Here is a 21,692-nt window from a genome sequence, read left to right on the forward strand (position 1 = left end):
TTTCATTACTTTAATTAATCTTTTTGAGGGGTAGGCAAATAATAAGCTTTGCTTCAGCCTACACCTTTTTCGGTTAAGATGGTATTTGTATATTGGAAATGTCTGTAATGTTTTCTTTGAACAGTGTATTCGTTTTCTTGATGTCATTTTTATTCTTTTTTTTATGTGATGTAGGGCTGGGCGATTTTGAAAAATAAAATCCAGATTTTTTTCTCTGAAAACCCGATTTTCGATTTCGATTTTTTTGGTAAAACTACAAAAGACAATGGAATAAATTGTTTCAAATATTTTACCTTTATTTTTAAAGAAAAATAGCAAACAAATTTCCCTATTGGGATTGAAGTGCAATTGAAAGATACTGTAAATCCTCCTTGAGTTTAGTAAAGTGACAACATTTACAATTTTCTTGACCAAACAAAGATGACTAGACGAGCTCCGTCTGTAATGCAGCCAGCTGCAAAAAAGGAACATCGATTTTCCGATTTTCCTTTTTTAATATCGATTTTGATTAATAAATCCGATTTAGATTTAAAATCGATTAATCGCACAGCCCTAATGTGATGTCATGACCGAAAATAAACTAAACTAAACTCTAAACTCTAACTCTAAAACCCAGAAAAGGCAATCCACCCTCTTCCTACTGAGAATCCTGGTCTCAGATTTGGAGGTGTTGATTGTCATTCCTGCTTCTTCACACTCAGAATACCGTGACTTGATGAAGCCAACATGAAATCATCATCTGCAAAAAGCACAGCTGTAATCCTGAGGTCACCAAACCAGAACCCATAGCTACATAGAGTGGCTTTCATGAAGGGATGAGAGAAGCACTGTGTGCAGGTGTGTAGAAGGTTTGTTGTGGAGGAGGAAGGACTTCAGGACATGCCTCTCATTCTTGGAGAGCATCGTTGCTTGTCGCTTCATTTTCCCACCAGCCCTCCCTTCCTGTCACACACGGTGGGTGGGGGGTGGTGTTTTTCATGTCTCTGACTTTCAGCTGCCACACCACCCGCCTGTACCACGCTGGCAGTGAGAAGTCTGTGGCTCTTGAGTCAACACCTGCCTTGAAAAAGGCCTCTACCATTGCTCAGGGCCTTGAATAAGGTCGCTCTCACCGCTTACAGGTCTGTGGCCAATAATGTGCAAAATCTCCAAAATGATAACATTCATGTCAGGTGCTTCAATGTCAAATACTTCTTTATCTTTAAATCGGTGGTTTCAGGAGTGAGGAAAGAAACCGGAGCACATTTCCAGAGAGAAAAAATGCCCATCAATTTTTCATTGCTCAGTTCTTCCCAGTGATCTCATTCAGTGTTTGACAATCTGGATGCATCAAATCTCTAACGAAAGAGCTGATTAATCACTAAAAATTCACAGTGTACATTATGGTTTAGTGCAGGGCAGGCTGGCTCTATCTTCACCTGAGAAAATAATGACATCAGGATGGTGGTGAAGACTAGGGATGGGCGGTATGGACTAAAAAATGTATCACGATAATTTCCGGCATTTATCTCGATAACGATAAAAATGACGATAAAAAAAATACCAATTCAACTCCACCTTTGTAACTATAAATCTATCTCGCTCTCAGATCCGCCATGTTTGTTACACAAAAACGTCATCAACAGGAATTTATCTATCTTTCTTTCTTTCTTTCTTTCTTTCTTTCTTTCTTTCTTTCTTTCTTTCTTTCTTTCTTTCTTTCTTTCTTTCTTTCTTTCTTTCTTTCTTTCTTTCTTTCTTTCTTTCTTTCTTTCTGGCTCATTTCCTTCCTACCTTTCTTCCCTTCCTTCCTTCTTTCCTCCTGCTCTCTCCTTCGTTCTTCCCTTCCTCTTTTCTCCCTTCCTTCCTCCTTTCTTTGTTTCCTTCCTTCCTTCTCCCCTTTCCTTCCTTCCTTCCTTTTTTCCCTTCCTTCCTTCCTTCCTTCCTTCCTTCCTTCCTTCCTTCCTTCCTTCCTTCCTTCCTTCCTTCCTTCCTTCCTTCCTTCCTTCCTTCCTTCCTTCCGCTCTCTCCTTCCTTCCTTCCTTCCTTCCTTCCTTCCTTCCTTCCTTCCTTCCTTCCTTCCTTCCTTCCTTCCTTCCTTCCTTCCTTCTCTCCTTCCTTCTTCCCTTCCTCTTTTCTCCCTTCCTTCCTCCTTTCCTTGTTTCCTTCCTCCCTTCTCCCCTTTCCTTCCTTCCTTCCTTCCTTCCTTCCTTCCTTCCTTCCTTCCTTCCTTCCTTCCTTCCTTCCTTCCTTCCTTCCTTTCACCGTTTTTACCGCGAGATGACAAATTCTTATCGTGAGGAATTTTTTTGACGGTTTATCGTGAACGGTAAAATATCGCCCATTCCTAGTGAAGACACAATAATCCTCTTTTATAATGCCTCCCCATTTAGGATTTGGATGGGATGCGAGAAAGCATATCTAATATGGCCCTAACAATTCTGAACTCACCTCTACAATTGCATCCATTTTATTAAACATAATAGATGTCATTGTAAATGGATTGCACCTAATTTAGTTGAGGTGAATGATTCTGGCAAACTCAGCTGATGAAAACATTTCCAGTTAGAGTCACCCTGAGCTGGAGATTACAGCGATAACCCACTCTAGTGGCATGACACTGAGGATGATATTTACAGAAAATCCCACAGCAAGTGTTGTACTCCTGAACCTCCTTCCATCTATTAGCCTCCTGTGTAAACATCCATGCCGTAACATCACTTGATTACCAAGCAGGAGAAGCTGAGTGGCTTCTGGAAGCTCATGCTCATCGATACATGTTTGCTGCTGACCGAGCAGCGACTCAGCAGCTGCAGCAGCTGCAGCAGCAGCAGAACCGTCGTTTACATGCCCCTACAGGCTAAATGCAAGGATGCAACAACGCACCTGTCGTCTCCCACTTATATCGCTGCATTCAGGTGATACAATCATCAAATTATCGTAAAAAACGCACGCCAGAAACAACACTCTGTAGCCTTAATTATGGTCCCGCGTCAAATCGACGCAGAGCCTACGCCGTAGGGTACGCCGTAGGCTCTGCGTTGGTGTAACGCGGGACCATAAATCAGCCTTAACATAACAGTGCAACTGATTCTATTGAGCTGAAAGGAGGATAAAAGTGTTCTGCTGGAGAACAGTTAGAAAATATGCAATTTTCTACATGGACGCAAGAAACAGGGACAACATAGATTGTATTTTACCGTATAAATCGTGGAGGGATAGTGTGCTGACTGTCAGATGAGCTGGTCCAGTGAGGATGGTGATGATGATGCTGGATGTTTGAGCGTCCTTTTCTGCGGTAATGTCGCCCCCTGCCGGTTAAAGGTGGATATAGCAGTTGTAAATCCTCACTATAACTAGCTTTTTAAATGTCCGTTTATGTTTAGAAACTGTATCCTCTATAGGCCAAATTTAAGTAATCCTAAAATATCAGTTTATTTATAGTTTACCTCGGTTTGGTTTCCTTAAAAACAACTATGAATACTTGAAATACTTGAAAAAGTATTTCCTGTTTTGCTTTCTTCAAAATAAAAGCCAAAATGACCAACAAAAATAAAATAATTAGATTTATTTTAGCTAATACGTTCTGTGCTCTTTCTTTCTATTCCTATTTCTATTTCCATACTTGCATTGCTTGCTTTCTCTAGCAAAAAAAAAAAAAAAAAAAAAAGTGGTCTGGTACATATAGATAAATATAGTCAAGTCAACTCACGTTTATTTATAAAGCACTTTAAAAACACAGCTGACCAAAGTGGACAAGCGAAAGGAAAAACAAAAACATAACGGGACGGGACGACGTAAAACATAAAACACATAAATAAAATAAAACAATCATGGTGAGTTAAATTCTATTTGAATAAAAATTCAAAATTCAAAATAAAATTTTTCAAGTGATATTTAAAAAAAACTATATATATGTATATATCTATATTTATATATATATATATATATATATATATATATATATATATATATATATATATATATATATATATATACACACACACACACACACACACACACACACACACACATACACACACACACATGTCAGGAAGTAAAGAAAGCAGAATCTGTAATCTGTTCTAAAAAAGTTTTGCCTACTTTATGAACGACAACTTGGGCCCACATAACCTTTTTGAAGGTAAGACTTTCACCATTAAGGCTCAATTTTGCTAAAAAAATAAAAAATAAAATGAAGACCATTAAGTGCAAAGACAAGTTATTATTTACGTTTGAAATGAGAATAGTGCTTAAATATATGTCAGGCAAAAACAAACAAACAAACAAAAACATAGTCGGCTACAGCCTAAGTCAAAATAAAACCTTCAAGCGTGCAAATTAATAAATAAACAAACTCATCCTGTTCAGTCTAAACTTAACGTGCCTTTGTTTTCTGATGGATATACCTATTATTAATATTGTTATTATTATGATTACATCACTACTATTATTATTATTATTATTATTATTATTATTATTGTTATTATTATTATTATTATTATTATTATTATTATTATTATTATTCATAATAATAATATGTTACCTTCGTGTGTATGTAGTACGGATGTAGTACCATAAAATACTACAAAAATGGCGTCTGAAAGAGGCCGGTTGGGCTTTACTCATTTAGGTGTCGTAAATTAAGCCTGCGGTCGAGACGGTAAAACTTTCTTGTGATATGATTTCACAGAGGTCTAAAAAAAATGGTCGACGTTTTATTTGTAATAATAACGTATTTTTAACGTCATTTGAAGTTAAAATTCCCAAAAGTTTTCTATGTTATCTATTATCCAAATACATAAGTTACCGGCGCTGAAACGGGCAGCCGGTCTTGCAGCAGGAAAAAGCGCCAACTTCTGTTGCCCCGTCTGAACGTGAACGCTTTAGAAAGTCTGCATATTTTTCGAAACTTAAATCTGTGATGACTCAATTAGGTAAGTTTCCAAAAGCGGCTTTTTAGTGTATGTGTTTATGCAGTTTATTTGCTGGGGGTTGTGAGTTAGAAACAGCGTGTTTTCTCCTCCCTCTCCTCCATGGTGTCGACCTGCTTTTAACGCTGTCTTGTCCTCAAAGTGCTGCACAACAGCATTTAATTACACTATTTTACTGCTTTAGTATTCCCCGAAGTTAAATGACCAGCAATTGTTGAGCTGTTTAGTAAGGAGGGAATCACCAAAGAAACGTAATTTTAGTAAGTAATAGCCGGCTTACATGTTATATAACGCTTATTTCGGTCAGTAACTGGGTTTTAATTGCCAAACTGCAACTATCTGCACTGATCAGATCGATCCAGTTTGCATAACTAAAGCATAAACACAAGTGCGTAGTTACGTTCGTTCCTGTTGTTCGTTCATGGCGCCCAGATACATTAATAGTTGTAATTCCCCTGTATCGCCAGTGGGGGGCGCTGTTGCGTCTCTTTAGGGAACAGGAAAGTCCAACCAGAGAAGATGCCGAGTCTCCAGGGCGACAGTGTGGTGGCCAGCCCCGTGAAGAGGAGCAAACTCTCCCTGAAGTTCTTCCAGAAGAAAGACACCAAACGGGCTCTGGATTTCTCCGAGACTCAGTCAGATGAGCCAACAACAACAACAGCAAGTGAACCAGAGGAGCCGTCAGCAAGGTAGGTCTGACCACAAAACATTCTTAAGAATAAAAAATCTGTCATTTTTTTCTTAAGTTCAGTCTTAAGAAGAAAAAAGAGAAGAAGTCATATTCTCCAAAAAAGTTCTTAAGTATTTTCTCAACTTTCTTCTTAAGTTTCTTCTTAAGAAAAAACTTAAGAATAAATGGTATTCTTGAAATAAAAGTTCTCAAATTTGTTCTTGACTTTTTTCTTAACTTTAAGACAACCTTGACATGCCTTAAAATTTCTTCTGTGAAAAGGTAATAATAATAAGACTCTAATATCATCTCTTTCAACACATTTGCACATGCACAAACAAAGACCCGCAATATTGTGGAGCGATGCATCGGTGTAGTGATGTCTCGCTTCAGGTGCATCGACTGAATATAATGGAATGAATAATAATATTAATATTATATAATTCTGGGATACTTGGCTGCTACTGCTGTGTGAACAGTCTGCTGGAGCGGCTACTGAATCGTTCATTTAGTATGCAGTATACAGTACATACTGATGCAGTATGTATCATGTAGTACTTAGTATGCCATTTCAGATACAGCCATATTTTAAGGAGTTCTTAAGTAGGAAATTCGTAAGAAATGACAGTTCTTAAGACGGTTCTTAAGAAAACATTGAGAAATTGCACTTAGGAACTTTCTTATGAACTTCTTAATTTTAGATCTTAAAACATTTCTTAAGATCGTTCTTAAGAACATATTGGTGAATCCGGCCCCAGGTTGTTTTAGGGAGAGAATAGTTTCTTCTTCCAAGCTGTTGCCCTGATGAACTCTCATCACTCATGGAGTCTCAGAGTAATCAATTGTTTATATGTTAATAAGAGCTGTCATTAGTCTATTTACTGTACAGTGAGAGAAAATAACCAAAGTCAAATTCCCTGTCTTCTTTGACCTGACCTGGCCAATAAACCTGATTCTGAATCATAGGGTGCTTTCACACCTGTCCCGTTTCAAGCAGTTGTTCCGGAACAGGGAACGTTTTCCCCTAAAGATCGGAACGTTTGGTATATGTGAACACAGCAATCGCGCTCTGAAACGGAACAAAACAAGCGAGCCAAGATCACCTAGGAGAGGTGGTCTCGGCCCGATTCCATTCGAGACCTGAAACGGTTCATTTTTTTTTATTTGTAGTGAGAACATAATCCACACAGCAACCGATACAACTCCATTCATTGTGTATATGCGACCGCGGCGCAAGGAGAAGAGTCGGTGCAGCCTCCACCACCTTTTGTCCTATTGGACGTGCCGAGATGTCGTCCCAGCGCAGCACGGTGAAATTAAAAGCTGTTCAATTCGGGCAGGGTTTGCACAGCGCAAACCCTGCGGCCTCTCGTCCGCCGCTGAGCTCCGCTCTGCGCCGAGCGGTCGCACATAAATGAATGGGTAAAGCCTGATTTATGGTTCTGCGTTAAATCGACGCAGAACCTACGCCGTACACTACGTCGTAGGCTCTGCGTTGGTGTAACGCGGAACCATAAATCATAACCATAAACCAAAAGCCGGCGGCTCCGGTCTGCGCTGAAAGGGGCGTGTTGTTTTTCCAGGGGTACAGAAGAGGAAACTCCTTCCGCGTTCATTTGACCTATCAGAGAGCAGCTGGTTCCGCATGGCATTTGTTAACAGCTTTGAAACGGTACAGACGGTTGCCTTGTGAACACAAACCCCACGAACGAGAAACGGAACAACTGTATTGGTTCAGCCCCTGAATCGGAACAAAACAAACGGGCCACAGGTCTGAAAGCACCCTTATACTGTAACAATGCACCTTTCAATAACCATGTGTACTTCATACTGCTGCACCTTTCACTTTCACTTTTACTGTACAGTGAGCAAAATTACCAGAGTCAAATTCCCTGTCTGGCATGTTCATACTTGGCCAATAAACCTAATTCTGATTTTGATTACTGATGTTTCAGACAAACGCACTCCGTCTCTGTAGTTATTTACTTTGTTGCAATAAATATTACAAATTTTTGTCATGGCCTAGGAGCCAGGGTTATGACTTATGACAAAAATATATATCAGATCCCCGATAAATCAATGAACTTGGTGTGCATTTTATAATTGAAACTGAGCTGCAGCCATTGGGACACGTTCTGATGAACTCTCAACACTCATAGAGTCTCAGAGTAATCAATCACTGTGCAATAATAATAATAACAATCATTTACTGTTAGGGCTGCAACTAACGACTATTTTAATAGTCGACTAGTCACCGACTATTGAAACGATTAGTCGACTAATCGGATAATTAGTAATTTAAAAAAAAATTTAGTATGAGGTTGCATTAATTATGTGGCAAATGATAATAAACACAAGAAAGATGGCACTAGAGCCCTGCTATAGCGGGACTGTTTTCTTCATCCTGCTCCCACTGAATTTCTGACCATTACCGCCTGCAACGTGTGTTACACTCCCGCCCCTCCCGCAAAACTCTGAGAATTCATGCCCGCACGGCGCACAATAAGATGCATTGATTTAGTGTCTTCTCCCGTCCCGCAAGAGAAAGGTCCAGACAAATCTCTGATTTAATGTTAACATGATCATTGTGGAGTTTGGTGGATGATGGACAGTTCATAGGCACCTGACTGAAAGTTAGATGCAAATCCATCATTGTCATCAGCGCACAAGCCTTTTTTCGCCTTTTGCGCTGCATCAATTATGTGATTGAGGTCATAGCAACGAGAGTAGCTGTGAGTGGCTCAAATAATACAAATAAATAACATAAAATAAACAAAGTTTAGAATGAAACGAATTAATTTAACAAATGAATCGCTTGGCCATTACATTGCTGTGGAGGGAGAGAATGCTGCTGACCGACTGCGGTCCCGTGCGTCTCTCTTCCAAGATGCGCCACAGACACTAAACGCAGTTTCTCCAAATATCTGACTTAATTTAATACTTTGTCGGGCATAACGTTAAAGCTTTCTTTTAAAGCCAAAATACGCTTAATATCTTACCAAGGCGAGTCCGTTTTGTTCAGCACTCCGACATGCTTTCTCTTCAAATGCATTACCGACGTGCTCCCATGAAAAGCAACGTCGGCTTTGCAAACCTGCAAGTCATCTTTTTATTCACCGTATTGAGGCTAAAATGCACCCTTTTTGCTCACTTTTTATTTTATTTTTTTATCAAAGTTTTATTACCCGCAGCTGCGCCCAGACGCTGTCGTGCATGCGTGACTGGACAGAGATTGTATTGAAGTGAGACGCCTCACTCCATTGGAAAAACACGTCTGGCGACAATTGTCGACAATGGAATTCATTGTCGACAATTTTGATTGTCGATTTTTGTCGACAACGTCGACGAATCGTTGCAGCCCTATTTACTGTAACAATGCACCTTTCAATAACCATGTCTACCTCATACTGCTGCACCTTTCACTTTAAAAAGAAATTGTATATATGTTAAGAGCTGTGATTTGCCTATTTACCTGCCGGTTTCCTGGTCCTGGATAGATGAGAGGTTATTCCCAATAATCCTCTCCGCAGACCTAATTGTCCATTGCAGTCTGTGCCTGTTTAGTTTGGTGGCCGATCCGAACCAGACAATAATAGAGCTCATAATGCTGCTCGAATGCACAAGAACCAAGACCTATTTGTACTTCAAGAAAAAATATGGGGTGCATAAGACAAAGTGGGCTATATGTGTAAGGAACTTTAAAGAATATTTCAAGTCGGCGTGACACCTGTGTCACCATGGATCCCTATGGGTTAAAGACTGTACTTTGGTGCTCCTGACTGGCTTGTCAATGAAAAACCTACTGCATAACAAATTATTTTCAGTCTCAGCATAAGTACAATCATATAAATCCATCCTAATACTTGAAATGATCCATGTATTTGTCCTTTTTGGTATCTGAACATGAACTAGTTGCCCTCTCACTTCTATGGCTCACTCGCACTGACAAAGGAGTGCATTGAAAACACATTTGAGGCCTGGAGGTCCTGCAGTCCTACTTTTTGGGACATACACCTCAAAGAAAGATATTTGTTTAACCATCAATGGAAATTACAGTAAAAATGTTGAAGAGGTTATCCATTCATCCATTATCAATAAGCACTTATTCCCATTTAGTGGGAATCAGTCCGTTTCAAGGTGAGGCCTGGACCAAGTTACAGTCAGGATTTTGTGGTCAGATATAAAACGTCTCCCTAAAATAGATCATAAAATGGCTCATTACAGGTATCCATTCTTTCTTTCCGTGTTAAGTTTCATTTAACGGAAGTCTTGATAATGATTCTAATGAAAGAAGCAACTATTAGCTGATGAATTGGGGTTTTTAATGCTTTCTTCTCTGTTATGCAGCTGTGAGCAGGTGGTCTATGGTCCCGCTCCCTGTCCAGCTTCACCCGGCATTCCTCTGCCATATCAGAAGAGAGACAACTTGTTGCCATTTGTGGGATTCAACAACCTGGGCAACACCTGCTATCTGAACAGTGTCTTGCAGGTGGGTCACTGACTAAAATGATTGAATGTATAGTCTACAGTGTACATTAAACTCAGCATGCCGGAGACCAAAGGCGCATATGTCACGTTGCATTTATTTTTCAAAAGAAAAAAACAAAAAAAAAATGTTTATAGCAGTATCTCTTAGGGCTGGGTATCGATTCAAATGTCAATATTCGATTCCGATTCTTAATATTCAGAATCGATTATCATGATTCGATTCGATATTGATTTGGCTTAGTGTTATTTAAAATGTTTTTTGAGCTGTTGCCTGAATTATATGACTGTAAAATAACTAGTGAAATAATAATTTCACAATAATTATTGTGAAATAACTAAGAAATAAGTAACTCAAACAGGCTTTTCAATATCCATTTAAAGTACAAAAAAAGAAAGAAATTGCAACAGTTCATGCAGTAAACAAATCATTTTAGCTTATGTAATTTATTCTGTCACCACACACATATTGCCATGAAGCACCTGTCATTTTTCAGAAGTGTCATGACAAACTGTGTGTCCGACTACTGGGATTAAAGTTCACCTGGCGAAAATGGAGGGAAAAAAAAAAAAGAATCGATTTTTAGGAGTTAATATGAGAATCGATTTAGAATCGGAAAATCAATTTTTTTCAACACAGGCCTAGTATCTCTGTATTTTTCCCCTTATCAAGCAGCACTCAAACACTTCCCTTTTACTAAAATACTAAGAGGGTGATATATAGAAGACAAAATCAAGAATAGAAGACAAATCAGTGTTTTCTCTCGGAGCAGCTTCAGGCTGGAGATAAGCGTCAGCTCCACAGTGTTTGCTGTCCTCCTGAATCTGACGCACACAGATCAGCTCATTGTGGTTTATCCGTGGGTGAGCGTTTGGATGTGAAAAGAAAGACCATGGCGGTTTTACAACGCAGAGACTCGCATGATCTCCCCTGTAACAGCTGTTCACACAGAGCGTCTGATGTTGCACTGTCAAAATTCACTCTTGTTTGGAAGAAGAGAAAACATCTACCCTTTTATACAAAAGAACACGACATGAAAACAAAAGTCCCTCAAAATTCACATTAATGTACCTTCTGAGATAGCCGGACTAAAATCTTTCAATTTAACATTACTTTACACTTTTATTATTGTTTATCATGTTGAAATTGTAGTTATTTTATTCTTTCAAGTGTCACAAACCTCTGACTTTACATTTTGACAGGGATGGGTTTTTTATATACCGTATTTTCTGGACTATAAGCCCACCTGCACATAAACCGCATCTGCTCTATTTTTAAAAAAAGAATTAAAAAAAGATATACAAGCCGCAGATATTTATGTTGTTAGATTAGATATTTACTATCTGCTCTATTTAAAAAAAAAAAAAGATATGCAAGCCGCAGATATTTATGTTGTTAGATTAGATATTTACTACTATGTACAGAACGATTTTGAACTGTAAATGATGTACATGTTTGTACCTAAATAGATCCTTTCCTAACAGTGTCTTTTAACACGGCAGCAACTTTGCTGATTAAAACGGGACAGAACCAAGAAAATAACTATTTATCTGTTTGAAATCTGCTTCTACCTACTTCTATCTGCTAAAGAAGAAGTAGCGTATTCTTCTTTGCATTTATTTTGTCTTAGTTTTGATTCTAATTCCGGTTAGAGCGCCCCGAGCGGTGGAAGAAAAATCCACAGAATAGCCGCACCTTTGTATAAGCCACACGGTTGAAAACCTATGAAAAAAGTAGTGGCTTATAGTCCAGAAAATACGGTATACATTTTTACAGTTATAGAGGCATTTTTTCCAGTAAGCCGGTTCAAGGGATTTTCTTGCCAGGGTTGCATTAATTCTTCTTCAAGATCTTGGGACATGATGGGAGATTTGGACCACAGCATTAAGTATTTCTTAACACATCCCAAAGATTTTCGGTTAGGTCAAGATCCGAACTGATGGCTAATCTGTGTGTGAAAAATTATGTGTTGTGCTCCCAAAATGTATCCTGGCATTGTCAGCCTGGGATTTGGCCGTGCCATCGGGGAAGCGAAACAAAAATCATTTCATATTGTCAGGCGTTAAAGTAAGAATACTCCTTAATCTAGATCAGGGGTCGGCAACCGCATGCGGCTCTTTAGCGCCGCCCTAGTGGCTCCTGGAGCTTTTTCAAAAATGTTTGACCTTTTTTTTTTTTTCCTTTTTTTTTTTTTTTTTTCTTTTTTCTTCTTTTTTTCCTTTATTTCTCTTTTTTTCTTTCTTCTTTTTAATGTCGATATTTTAACTTTTTTCTCTAAATTTTGACTTTTTTCTCGACATTTCGACTTTTTTCTCGACATTCCAGCTTTTTTCTCAACATTTTGACTTTTTTCTTGACATTTCGACTTTTTTCCCAAAATTTTGACTTTTTTCTCAACATTTCGACTTTTTTCTCAAGATTGTACTTCAAAATTAATCTTGACATTTCGCTTTTTTTCTCGACATTTCGACTTTTTTCTCGAAGTGCATAATGAAAAAAAAAATCTTCCCCAAGTTATAACTAATATAGAAAAATGCAGCATGTGTTGTCTTCATTCTAAGGCTGATACAAGACTTTTCATTTTTCATTAATTGCGGCTCCAGACATATTAGTTTTTTGTGTTTTTGGTCCAATATGGCTCTTTCAACATTTTGGGTTGCCGACCCCTGATCTAGATGTCACTAAATCAGACTCCATGACTTTTGCTGCTCCCGTTAACAAGACGTGGCCATCACTGAATCAGGACTTATCAGGCCACATGTCCATCTCCACTGCTCCAGGGCTCGGTTTTGATACTGGAGCGTTTATGTTCATTTGTTATTTGTGCATCATCTCTTATCTCTGTTTGTTCAGGAGGGGAGCTGCACAGGTGAATTTACATTCTGGTTTTTTGTTTGTTTGTTTTCCCTGCAGGTTCTGTATTTCTGTCCAGGGTTCAGAGAAGGACTGAAGAAGCTCTACAACTTGTCCAAAAGAAAAGAAAAAGACAAGCCAAAGGAAGACACTGAAAAAAGTGAAGAGGTTGGTTGAAAGCAATTTGTGTAAAAAGTTGTCTTCCTGGTTTACCAAAAAGATCAGAGTAGATCACACTAAATCAGAGTTTTCTGTAAATTGTTGTTTTAATCCTGTCAAACACGGAAACATCGGAAAAGATGCAAGTTTAGTCTTCTAAACCGAATGGATTTATTAAATACAAAAGTAAAATTCAAGTACCCTTTTATTCAGAGGTTTTTCTGTCGTCAGCAGTCAGATTGTGCGTCCGACACTCTGCCAGCTCACATTGAGCTCATCGGGAGCTTCAACAGTCTGATAACGTCGGTGGAGGAGCTGCAGTCCAACTTCCTGCTCAACCCTGAGAGCTTCAGTGAAGGAGAACTGGCCACGCCGCCTCGGAAAGTCCTGCACACACTCAGGTGACGCTGCCATCCGTTTATTATATTTCTGCCCTGCTCCAATTACACAAACTGTAAATTGTCTAGAATAAACCTGTCTCTTTTTTTAAATGGTCAAATTTGTTTTTTCCAGACGGCTGAATCCCATGTACGAAGGCTTTCTCCAGCATGACGCTCAGGAGGTCCTGCAGTGCATCCTGGGATATATCCAAGAGGCCTGTGACACCATCAAAAAGGAGCAGGATTTGGAGAAAGTGGAAGATGGTGGCGTTGCGGAAGATAAAGTGGAGAACGACGGCCAATCTGGGACAGAATCCAAACCTCCCACCGATGATGACGGTCAAGTCAGCGGCAAGAGGAAGAGCGACACCGAGGTTGGAAATGCCAAGAAGAAGCCCAAGTCTGTTAAGTGTAAGAAATCTGACACCTCAGAGGAAAACCTTTGTAGAAACATGCCCTTCACTCGCTCCAAGAGGAAGTCCTCCACGGACATCACACTGGACAGCGCTCAGAATAAAGATGGAACAACGAAAGTGAATAAGAAAGGTGGTCATGAGGAAGAAGAGGAAGAAGATGAAGAAGCAGCGAAAGATGAAACGGCATCTAAAAGTGCAGATGGGAAGAGGAAGAAGAAAGGTAAGCTGAGCTGGCTTAGATCGGCTGGGAAACAGCCCAGCATTTTCTCCAAGTTCTGCAGCGTGGGAAAGATCAGCGCCACAACCGCCAAGATCAAAGCGGAGCCTGAAGACGGACCAGCAGACGAGCAGGAGGACGAGGCGGGACAACGGGTGCCGGCTCAGAGCCCGGCCGAGGACAAGAATGCAGAGAAACATCAAGGTATGACATGAACATAAACGACAGGGGAGAAACTAAATATAAAAATAAGAAAGCAATTTGACTAGGGCTGGGGATCGATTCGATTCCGATTCTTAAGATTCAGAATCAATTATCAAGATTCGATTCCGATATTGATTTGGGTTAGTGTTATTAAAACTGTTTTTTGAGCTGTTGGATGAATTATATGACTGTGTAGTTATGCAACATATTAATACTAGTATTATATTGAGATTAAACAGCAAGTATTGGCAGCTAATGATGCTGTAAGGACCAATCAGCTCCCAGAATGCTGATAGAACTGCTTTCAGAAACATCATGTGGGTCAGAATTATCAAACAGATCCAGGGCAGCAAACGGAGACGGATAAAATATATATATTTTTTTTTTTTCCCACATTCCGTTTGAATTTTTTCCATTTTTGGTCTATTTCGATTTTTAATTTTTGGGAATTTGGTTTTTAGCATTTTATGCAAATGTAACCCCAAATGTAACCCCAAGACAGTATATAAAGTAATGAAATATAGACAATTTATGCAATTATAACTGAAAACTTTAGTGTTTTCATACCTTTAAACATATTTAAAGGCAAAAACATGGCACCAGTTATTCTCGTGTCAAACGAAACATCATTTTTTGGACATAAAAAAAAAAATACCAACAGTTGTAATGTAATGATGGGGAAAAAATAAAATAAATAAATAAAAAAAAAATCGATCTTTAGACATATGAATCGATTTTTTGGAATTAATATGAGAATAGATTTAGAATCGGAAAATCGATTTTTTTTCAACACAGGCCTAAATTTGACCATTAATGGGCTTTTAAGAAGTATATAAAGCAATGGAGGAAAAAAAGATGACAAATTTGGGCAGTGGCAGGAAAGATTAATGTTTGTTGATTACAAACATTAATGTGTATGACTGCGTATTTCCTTTCACTCAGGAGGTCTGGGCTTGATGGAGGAGTTGTTCCAGGGTCAGCTGGTTCTGAGGACTCGATGTCTTGAGTGTGAAAGCTTTACGGAGCGGAGGGAAGACTTCCAGGACATCAGTGTCCCCGTGCTGGACGACCAACCCGTCAGCCCATCAGACATGCCCGAGGGTGAGGACTTTTACAGACATCGCTGAAACATTTTTTACTTTTTACTTTATATTATATATCTCAGTTAATATTACTTCTTTTTTTGTATTGCACCAAATCACCACAACAAATTCCTTGTGTGTGTTAAACAACTTGGCAATAAACTTCATTCTGATTCTGAAAAAACGTTATTAAACTTAAACTTTACAGTCATGTTGAGGAACTACACTGGTGCAACAGTGAATGATTTTGGTCTTGTAGGTTTTGCTTTTTGGAAACGTCTAGTAAAACTTGCACTTGTAGAAAAATAAAACTGGGCCAAAACATCTTGTATTTGAGCAGAAAAAGCTCAAGATTCAGCAAATCCAGTTCTCAGCAAAGTGTAATTTAATACGTGTTCAACAGTTTCTCCAGACCCCAAACCGGAGCTGAAGACTCTGAAATGGGCCATCGGTCAGTTTGCGTCGGTGGAGCGCATCGTCGGGGAGGATAAATACTTCTGTGAGACCTGCCATCATTACACCGAGGCGGAGAGAAGTCTGCTGTTCGACAAAACCCCTGAAGTCATCACCATTCACCTGAAGCGCTTCTCTGCCAACAGCTTGGAGTGAGTTCACAAACCGATGAGAAACTTTACACTTTTACTCCGTTACCCATTCATCTGTATGTGAAGTGATGCAAAAAGTGAATTATTTTGTGAAGAAAATGGTGTCAAACTATAGCTAGCAAGCCTTGGGAGCCTACGGTAAAAATGTTAGCGGACATTTACAAGGAGTGTTTTATTCTCACCCTGGTCTTTGAGATTTTTTGACCAACAAAAGTGCCAGGGCTGCAGCTATCAAATATTTTGGTGATCGATTATTCTATGAAATATTTCATTGATTAATCGAAAAAAGCCCAATTATAAATATACAATAGAAAATAAGATTACTTGGTTAAAAACAACCAATTTGTTTCTTTTGAGAATAATTGACATTTATTTAAATATTATGCAAACTAGTAACCTTTGTTAAATTTTCCAATAAAAATAAATACAATTATTTTAAACTTAACATTTCCCGAAATATTAAAAAAAACAACATTTTTTTTCCAAGTATCAAAAATAATAAATATTCTTAAACGCTGCTTTTAAATTGTGAAACCAACACGTTTCAACAGAATTACTTGGCTGTGGACCGGGACAAGTTTTACACCATGTGGACCCGGGCCTTGATTTTTAATTTATAATAACCCCACACCTTCGATATCTTCTTTCTCTTCCTCTTATTACTTTCGCTTTGCTGCGTTTTCTCATTGGCGCTGTCACTGTTGTCAGTCCCGGGCCGCGTCTGTGCAGCTAAACTGCTCACGCACGTTACGAAAAGCGCAACGTGTTAGCACGTTGTGTCACATTAAAAAGAACCCGTGCGAAATGTGAAGTTTACATTTATTTTTTATTTACTCAAGGAATCGTTGCAGCCCTAAAAAGTGCATAAACTTACCAAAGTAACCCATCAAACATGGGTAGTAGGCAGCGATTGGGATTTGGGATCTCCTTTAGGGCTGCAACTAACGACTATTTTAAAAGTCGACTAGTCACCGACTATTGAAACGATTAGTCGACTAATCGGATAATTAGTAATTTTTTTAAATTTAATATGAGGTTGCTTTAATTATGTGGCAAATGATAATAAACACAAGAAAGATGGCACTAGAGCCCTGATATAGCGGACTGTTTTCTTCATCCCGCTCCCGCCCACATCCGCAAAACTCTGAGAATTCATGCCCGCACGGCGCACAATAATAGAGATGCATTGATTTTGTGTCTTCTCCTGTCCCGCAAGAGAAATGTCCAGACAAATCTATCTGATCTAATGTTAACTTGACCATTGTGGAGTTTGATGGATAATTGACAGTTATAGGCACCTGACTGAAAGTTAGATGCAAATCCGTCATCGGCATCATCACACAAGCTTTTTCGCCTTTCGCGCATTATCAATTATGATTGAGGTTATAGCAACGAGAGTAGGCTGTGAGTGGCTCAATACTAATAAATAACATGAAATAAACAAAGTTAACGAATGAAACAAATTAATTTAACAAATGAAAATAGGCTTAATATCTTACCAAGGCGAGTCCGTTTCGTTCAACACTCCGACGTGCTTTCTCTTCAAATGCATTACCGACGTGCTCCCGTGAAAAGCAACGTAGGCTTTGCAAACCTTGCAAGTAATCTTTTTATTCGCCGTATCGAGGCTAAAATGCTCCCAAACTTTTGAAGTTTTACAGGGTGCTTGCTCTTTTTCCAAATTAAAATTCCAGACTTTTCCCAGACTTTTTTAAAACTATTTTTTTTTTTTCCCAAGACCTTAACTTTACGTACTTGTATTCTTGTGTGCCTACTGCCTACTTCATTGGTTGGGATTGTACCAATTGTGTTTATTAGAAATGTTTGTTAGAATTTTTTATAGGCTAGTATTCAATGAACAAAGGCATTATTCACAGTAAATTATGTTTTTACTGATGAAAATGTTTCAAAACATGAAAATCACAAGTACATGAATTTCACATCAAACAAGTGTCACAAAGACTATCTATAAAAACACATGAATGGATGGATGAATGTATGTAGAATTCAGTCTCTTCACTCGCATCTTATTTTTTCTGTCCTTGACATGACTGATCTTATCTTTATGTTATCTCATTTTAACACATAAAAGTGCATATTTGACCTAGCTCACTTGGTAAGAACAAAAAATAAACTATTTTATATAGTTTATAGTTAAATAAACTATAAGTTTTTCTAGCCTACCTTTCTATTTCTCATTTCACAATGCCTTTGAGCATACTGTAAAATTCTACCATACATTTTTTCCCCATACTTTATTAAGACTTTCACACAAAATTCAAGACTTTTCAAGGTCTGGAAAACAGTGTTTCAAAATTCCATACTTATTAAGACTTTCAAGACTTGCGCAAGCACCCTGTTTTATTACCCGCAGCTGCTGAGATGCTATTGTGCATGCACGACTCTCGGTAGAGATTGTATTGAAGTGAGATGCCTCATTCCATTGGAAAAACCCGTCTAGCGACAATTGTCGACAATTTTGATTATTGATTTTTGTCGACAACGTCGACGAATTGCTGCTAATCTCCACTCTTCTTGCAGGTTGGACCCGTATGCAGGCCTCTCTAAAGTGAACACTCCCTTGCACACGCCCCTGACCTTGTCTCTGGAGGAGTGGTGCACCAAACCCTCATCAGCCGGCGGTCAGCACTACCAGCTGTTCGCCGTGGTCATGCACAGCGGCGTGACCATCAGCTGCGGCCACTACACCTCCTACATCCGCGTGTCTGGCCTGAAAGACGTGAAGCTTTGGATGCGGGACAAAAAAGAAGCGGAGGAAGGCGAGAAAGAAAGTAAGGAGGGAACACAGAAGGATGCCGTGTCAGACTACGACGACGGGGAGGTGTCCTTCAACCTGAACGCCAGGGGGCAGAGATGTGCCAGTTTAGCCAATAGGAAACCGGGGAGCAAGAAGCTCTCAGAGGGGGGTGTCGGACTCCTGGGGGGGCAGAGGAGTCTGTCCAGTTGTGACCTCGGAAACGGCGGCAGCGGCAAGCAAACGGGGAAAGCAACGACCAGCGGAGCGGCAGAGGGATCCAAGCGGAGAAAGACCATCAACGGCTCCAAGCAGAGCGGCGAGGTGGGACTTAAGAAGGAGCCCGAGGAGGCGGAGGAGGCACCGGCGACGTCCTGCGGCGGGATGGAGGCCACGGAGGAGCAGGCGCTGACCAGTCTGCGGGAGTACGAGGGGAAGTGGCTGCTGTTCGATGACTCTGAGGTCTGTCTGTTCGAGGAGGAGGATTTCCTGCGAGCTTGTTCCCCCGAGACTTCCTCCTCGTCAACGCCGTACCTGCTGTTCTACAGAAGGATGCCTGAACCTGGACGCTAAAATAAACACAAATGAACGATGGCATAGACTTGTGGAAATGCTTCAGTGCCAAAATGACTTCTGTTGCCATGGAGACACAGACACCGAGGACACTTTCCAGCCCACAGAGCTGCACCTGCTGTGGGACCAAAGCCTTCTCCACTCTAACGTTCATGGAAATCAACCGGGTCAGAGTGACTTTGGAGAGGTTTGCTAGGTGTCGAGGATGACGAAGCCTTTTTTGTAGTCGTTTTATTTTTTTATTTTTTTTTACTCTGTACTGTAATTTTTTTGACACTGGCTTTATTACTCAGTGTTTTTTGGTTTTTGTTTTTTCGGTGGGGGGCTTAAATATCAGCTTTGTTTTTGTAAAGTGGAAAAAGCACTTTTGAACTTAAGTTCAAAAAGTCAGAATAAAGCCCCTCCTACTTATTCATTCTCTGAAACTGCCAGTGTCAAATATTTGGGTTTTTCTTCCTATAATATTTTCTAAAAGCAGTTTTTCCACTTGTCAAATTACTTTAATGGTTCAAAAACCTACCATGCCAGAGCTTTACGTAAAGGCAGCATGGCATGTAGGATTAAAACACGCAAAGTTTAAAACACATTTTACCACTTGCCAAGTCAAAACTAATTATGCGACCAAGATTTCTTTGATAAGCTCTAAAATTTGTATTTTTTTATTATAAATTATACTTGAACATCCATCCCAGTATTTTAAATACTTAAAGATTTCTAATTTAGTTGTACAGCTTTAGCTGTAATTGAGGATGGAAAACAAGAATTAAATTATTCGGAGAAAGTCCCGCAGTTACGCTGGTACTGGATATGGTCCACCCTTACTTTTCCTTTTCTTTTTTTAACTATCTCTTTGTTTTCACAGAGACGTTTTATCTTGAGATGCAAAAGCAACGTGCATAAGTGTAATGTCTTAAATTTCTGCTGGTATTTTGATGAGGGAGCTCTTTTTGTGGTCAGAGTTTGATATGAAATGTGTCCTTAATGCTTCAACAGTTTATTTAGGACTATTAAATATTTAGTTCTGTTATATTACCTGAAGTGCTGAGTCGGTGACGACTCAGCACTTCAGTAAAGGTGACGTTCTTCTTGGTTTCTGGGATTAGCAGTAATACTTTATAAACACTGGTGAATGCACGGGAAAGGCCTCAAAGACGTAAGTGTTTCTCTTGGGAGATAAAACCTGAAAGTATCAAAGTGTACTCCATCCCAGCTGTGATGACTTGACATGGAAGGTTCATACGATGAGCAATAAAGTTTTTACCTTCGCGTCCTCTTCACTGATTCGTTCTCACGTGTACGTTTGACTCCAGCTTAGCTTTAATCCTACATGCACACAAGAACAGGACATTAACACCGTCCGAACATTAAAATATTTATTTAGTAAAATATTTAAAATGAAACAAAACAACATAAAATTATACAAGGATGTTTTAAGTACCTAATTTCAAAACATTGTTCAACTAAATAATAAAGCATCATGATAAATACTGGTACCATTTTTTGCATTTTCTTTTCCTCCCATCTTTTTCAAATACATAAACTTTCAAGTTGTAAAATGCATCGCTACACCATAATAAAAAAAGTGCACACATGAAATCGAATACAGTTAGTTTTTGTTTTTTTCCTTTTTTGTTTGACACATCATAATAGAATTAAAAAGACACCTTGACTTTTAAAATCACATTTGCAGACTCCTAAAAACGTAAAAATGTTGGCGGAAAAAGGTTTTTTTGGCACTTAAAACTGATCTCGGAGCGATCCTCGTATCGAGCCGGAAGTTTACGTTGGTGGTAACAGGCAGGGTGAATGTTTGCTTTTAAAGGTAACACGGGATGAGCAAAGAACGTGTATATGCCAAGGTATCTCTAATCCCCAAGATCCATTTGTTCGCTTTGCTAATTATGTAACAGTTCGTCTGTAAACAAATTAAGACACTGGAATGACGTACCAAGCTGTAACTCTTTACACACTTTCCAAAGCATTGGCCACCTTTCAAGAGACACTCCTATTTACACTTGAGAATAAATTAATATTTCAATTTCTGTTCTTTTTTTCTGGGTGTGGGTGAGTGTGTGCGTATCCTCTTCAAATGTCAAGCTTGCGAAGACTCAATCTGCTGAAGGAATCTCTGCAAAAACGAGTAAAAACATTTGGTTTACAAAGAGAAAAACACTTTTTCTTGCACTCCTGCCCAACGTGAAACATGTAGAAGGATTTTACAATTCTAGGATTTGACAAATGCAGTCAGTCTGACGGCAGGTTTAGTTTGTTACATCCAGAGATCCAAAGTGTTAATTAAAAACAAACAAAAATTCCCATCAAGACACGTGTTCAGCATTTGCAGCTACCTCTACGTGGAAGTCTAGATATATCTAACAC

At 39.1% G+C, this 21,692-nt stretch overlaps 3 protein-coding genes across 23 annotated transcripts in view; 1 reads left to right on the plus strand and 2 right to left on the minus strand.

Annotated features, from left to right (window-relative positions):
* The window catches only part of kank4 (KN motif and ankyrin repeat domains 4), a 100,278-nt gene extending 97,038 nt beyond the window's left edge, over positions 1-3,240 (minus strand). The window contains exon 1 of the mRNA XM_061738707.1: positions 3,180-3,240. The gene's annotated coding sequence lies outside the window, so the exon portion shown is untranslated. The remainder of the gene's footprint in view (positions 1-3,179) is intronic.
* A 1,566-nt stretch (positions 3,241-4,806) lies between these two features.
* Positions 4,807-21,523, plus strand: usp1 (ubiquitin specific peptidase 1). Of its 2 annotated transcripts, none has more exons than XM_061738713.1 (9): positions 4,807-4,916; positions 5,381-5,602; positions 9,931-10,072; positions 12,983-13,090; positions 13,313-13,482; positions 13,595-14,298; positions 15,241-15,399; positions 15,784-15,985; positions 18,527-21,523. In XM_061738713.1, exons 2-9 carry the CDS (start codon positions 5,433-5,435, stop codon positions 19,311-19,313), a joined length of 2,442 nt encoding a protein of 813 aa, XP_061594697.1. In that variant the 5' UTR covers positions 4,807-4,916; positions 5,381-5,432; the 3' UTR covers positions 19,314-21,523. The 2 variants fall into 2 exon arrangements, with proteins under 2 accessions (XP_061594697.1, XP_061594698.1); XM_061738714.1 differs by having other exon boundaries at positions 13,316-13,482.
* dock7 (dedicator of cytokinesis 7) overlaps positions 20,712-21,692 on the minus strand; it is a 68,424-nt gene continuing 67,443 nt past the window's right edge. For 10 of the 20 annotated variants that reach the window (XM_061738700.1, XM_061738699.1, XM_061738698.1 and 7 more), the window contains one exon: positions 20,714-21,441. In XM_061738700.1, the coding sequence (XP_061594684.1) occupies positions 21,399-21,441 (43 nt within the window). In that variant the 3' untranslated portion in view covers positions 20,714-21,398. Of the gene's footprint in view, positions 21,442-21,692 lie in introns of all 20 variants that reach the window. The other 10 variants (XM_061738686.1, XM_061738701.1, XM_061738696.1 and 7 more) reach the window with 2 other exon arrangements.

Source organism: Cololabis saira, chromosome 13 (assembly GCF_033807715.1).
Source record: "Cololabis saira isolate AMF1-May2022 chromosome 13, fColSai1.1, whole genome shotgun sequence".
NCBI lineage: Eukaryota > Metazoa > Chordata > Actinopteri > Beloniformes > Belonidae > Cololabis > Cololabis saira.

Coding starts and splice junctions, on each gene's coding strand:
- usp1 (XM_061738713.1), top strand. CDS start 5,433: ATGCCGAGTCTCCAGGGCGACAGTGTGGTGGCCAGCCCCGTGAAGAGG. Junction 13,091..13,312: donor ACACTGAAAAAAGTGAAGAG/GTTGGTTGAAAG, acceptor TTCTGTCGTCAG/CAGTCAGATTGTGCGTCCGA. Junction 14,299..15,240: donor GAATGCAGAGAAACATCAAG/GTATGACATGAA, acceptor CCTTTCACTCAG/GAGGTCTGGGCTTGATGGAG.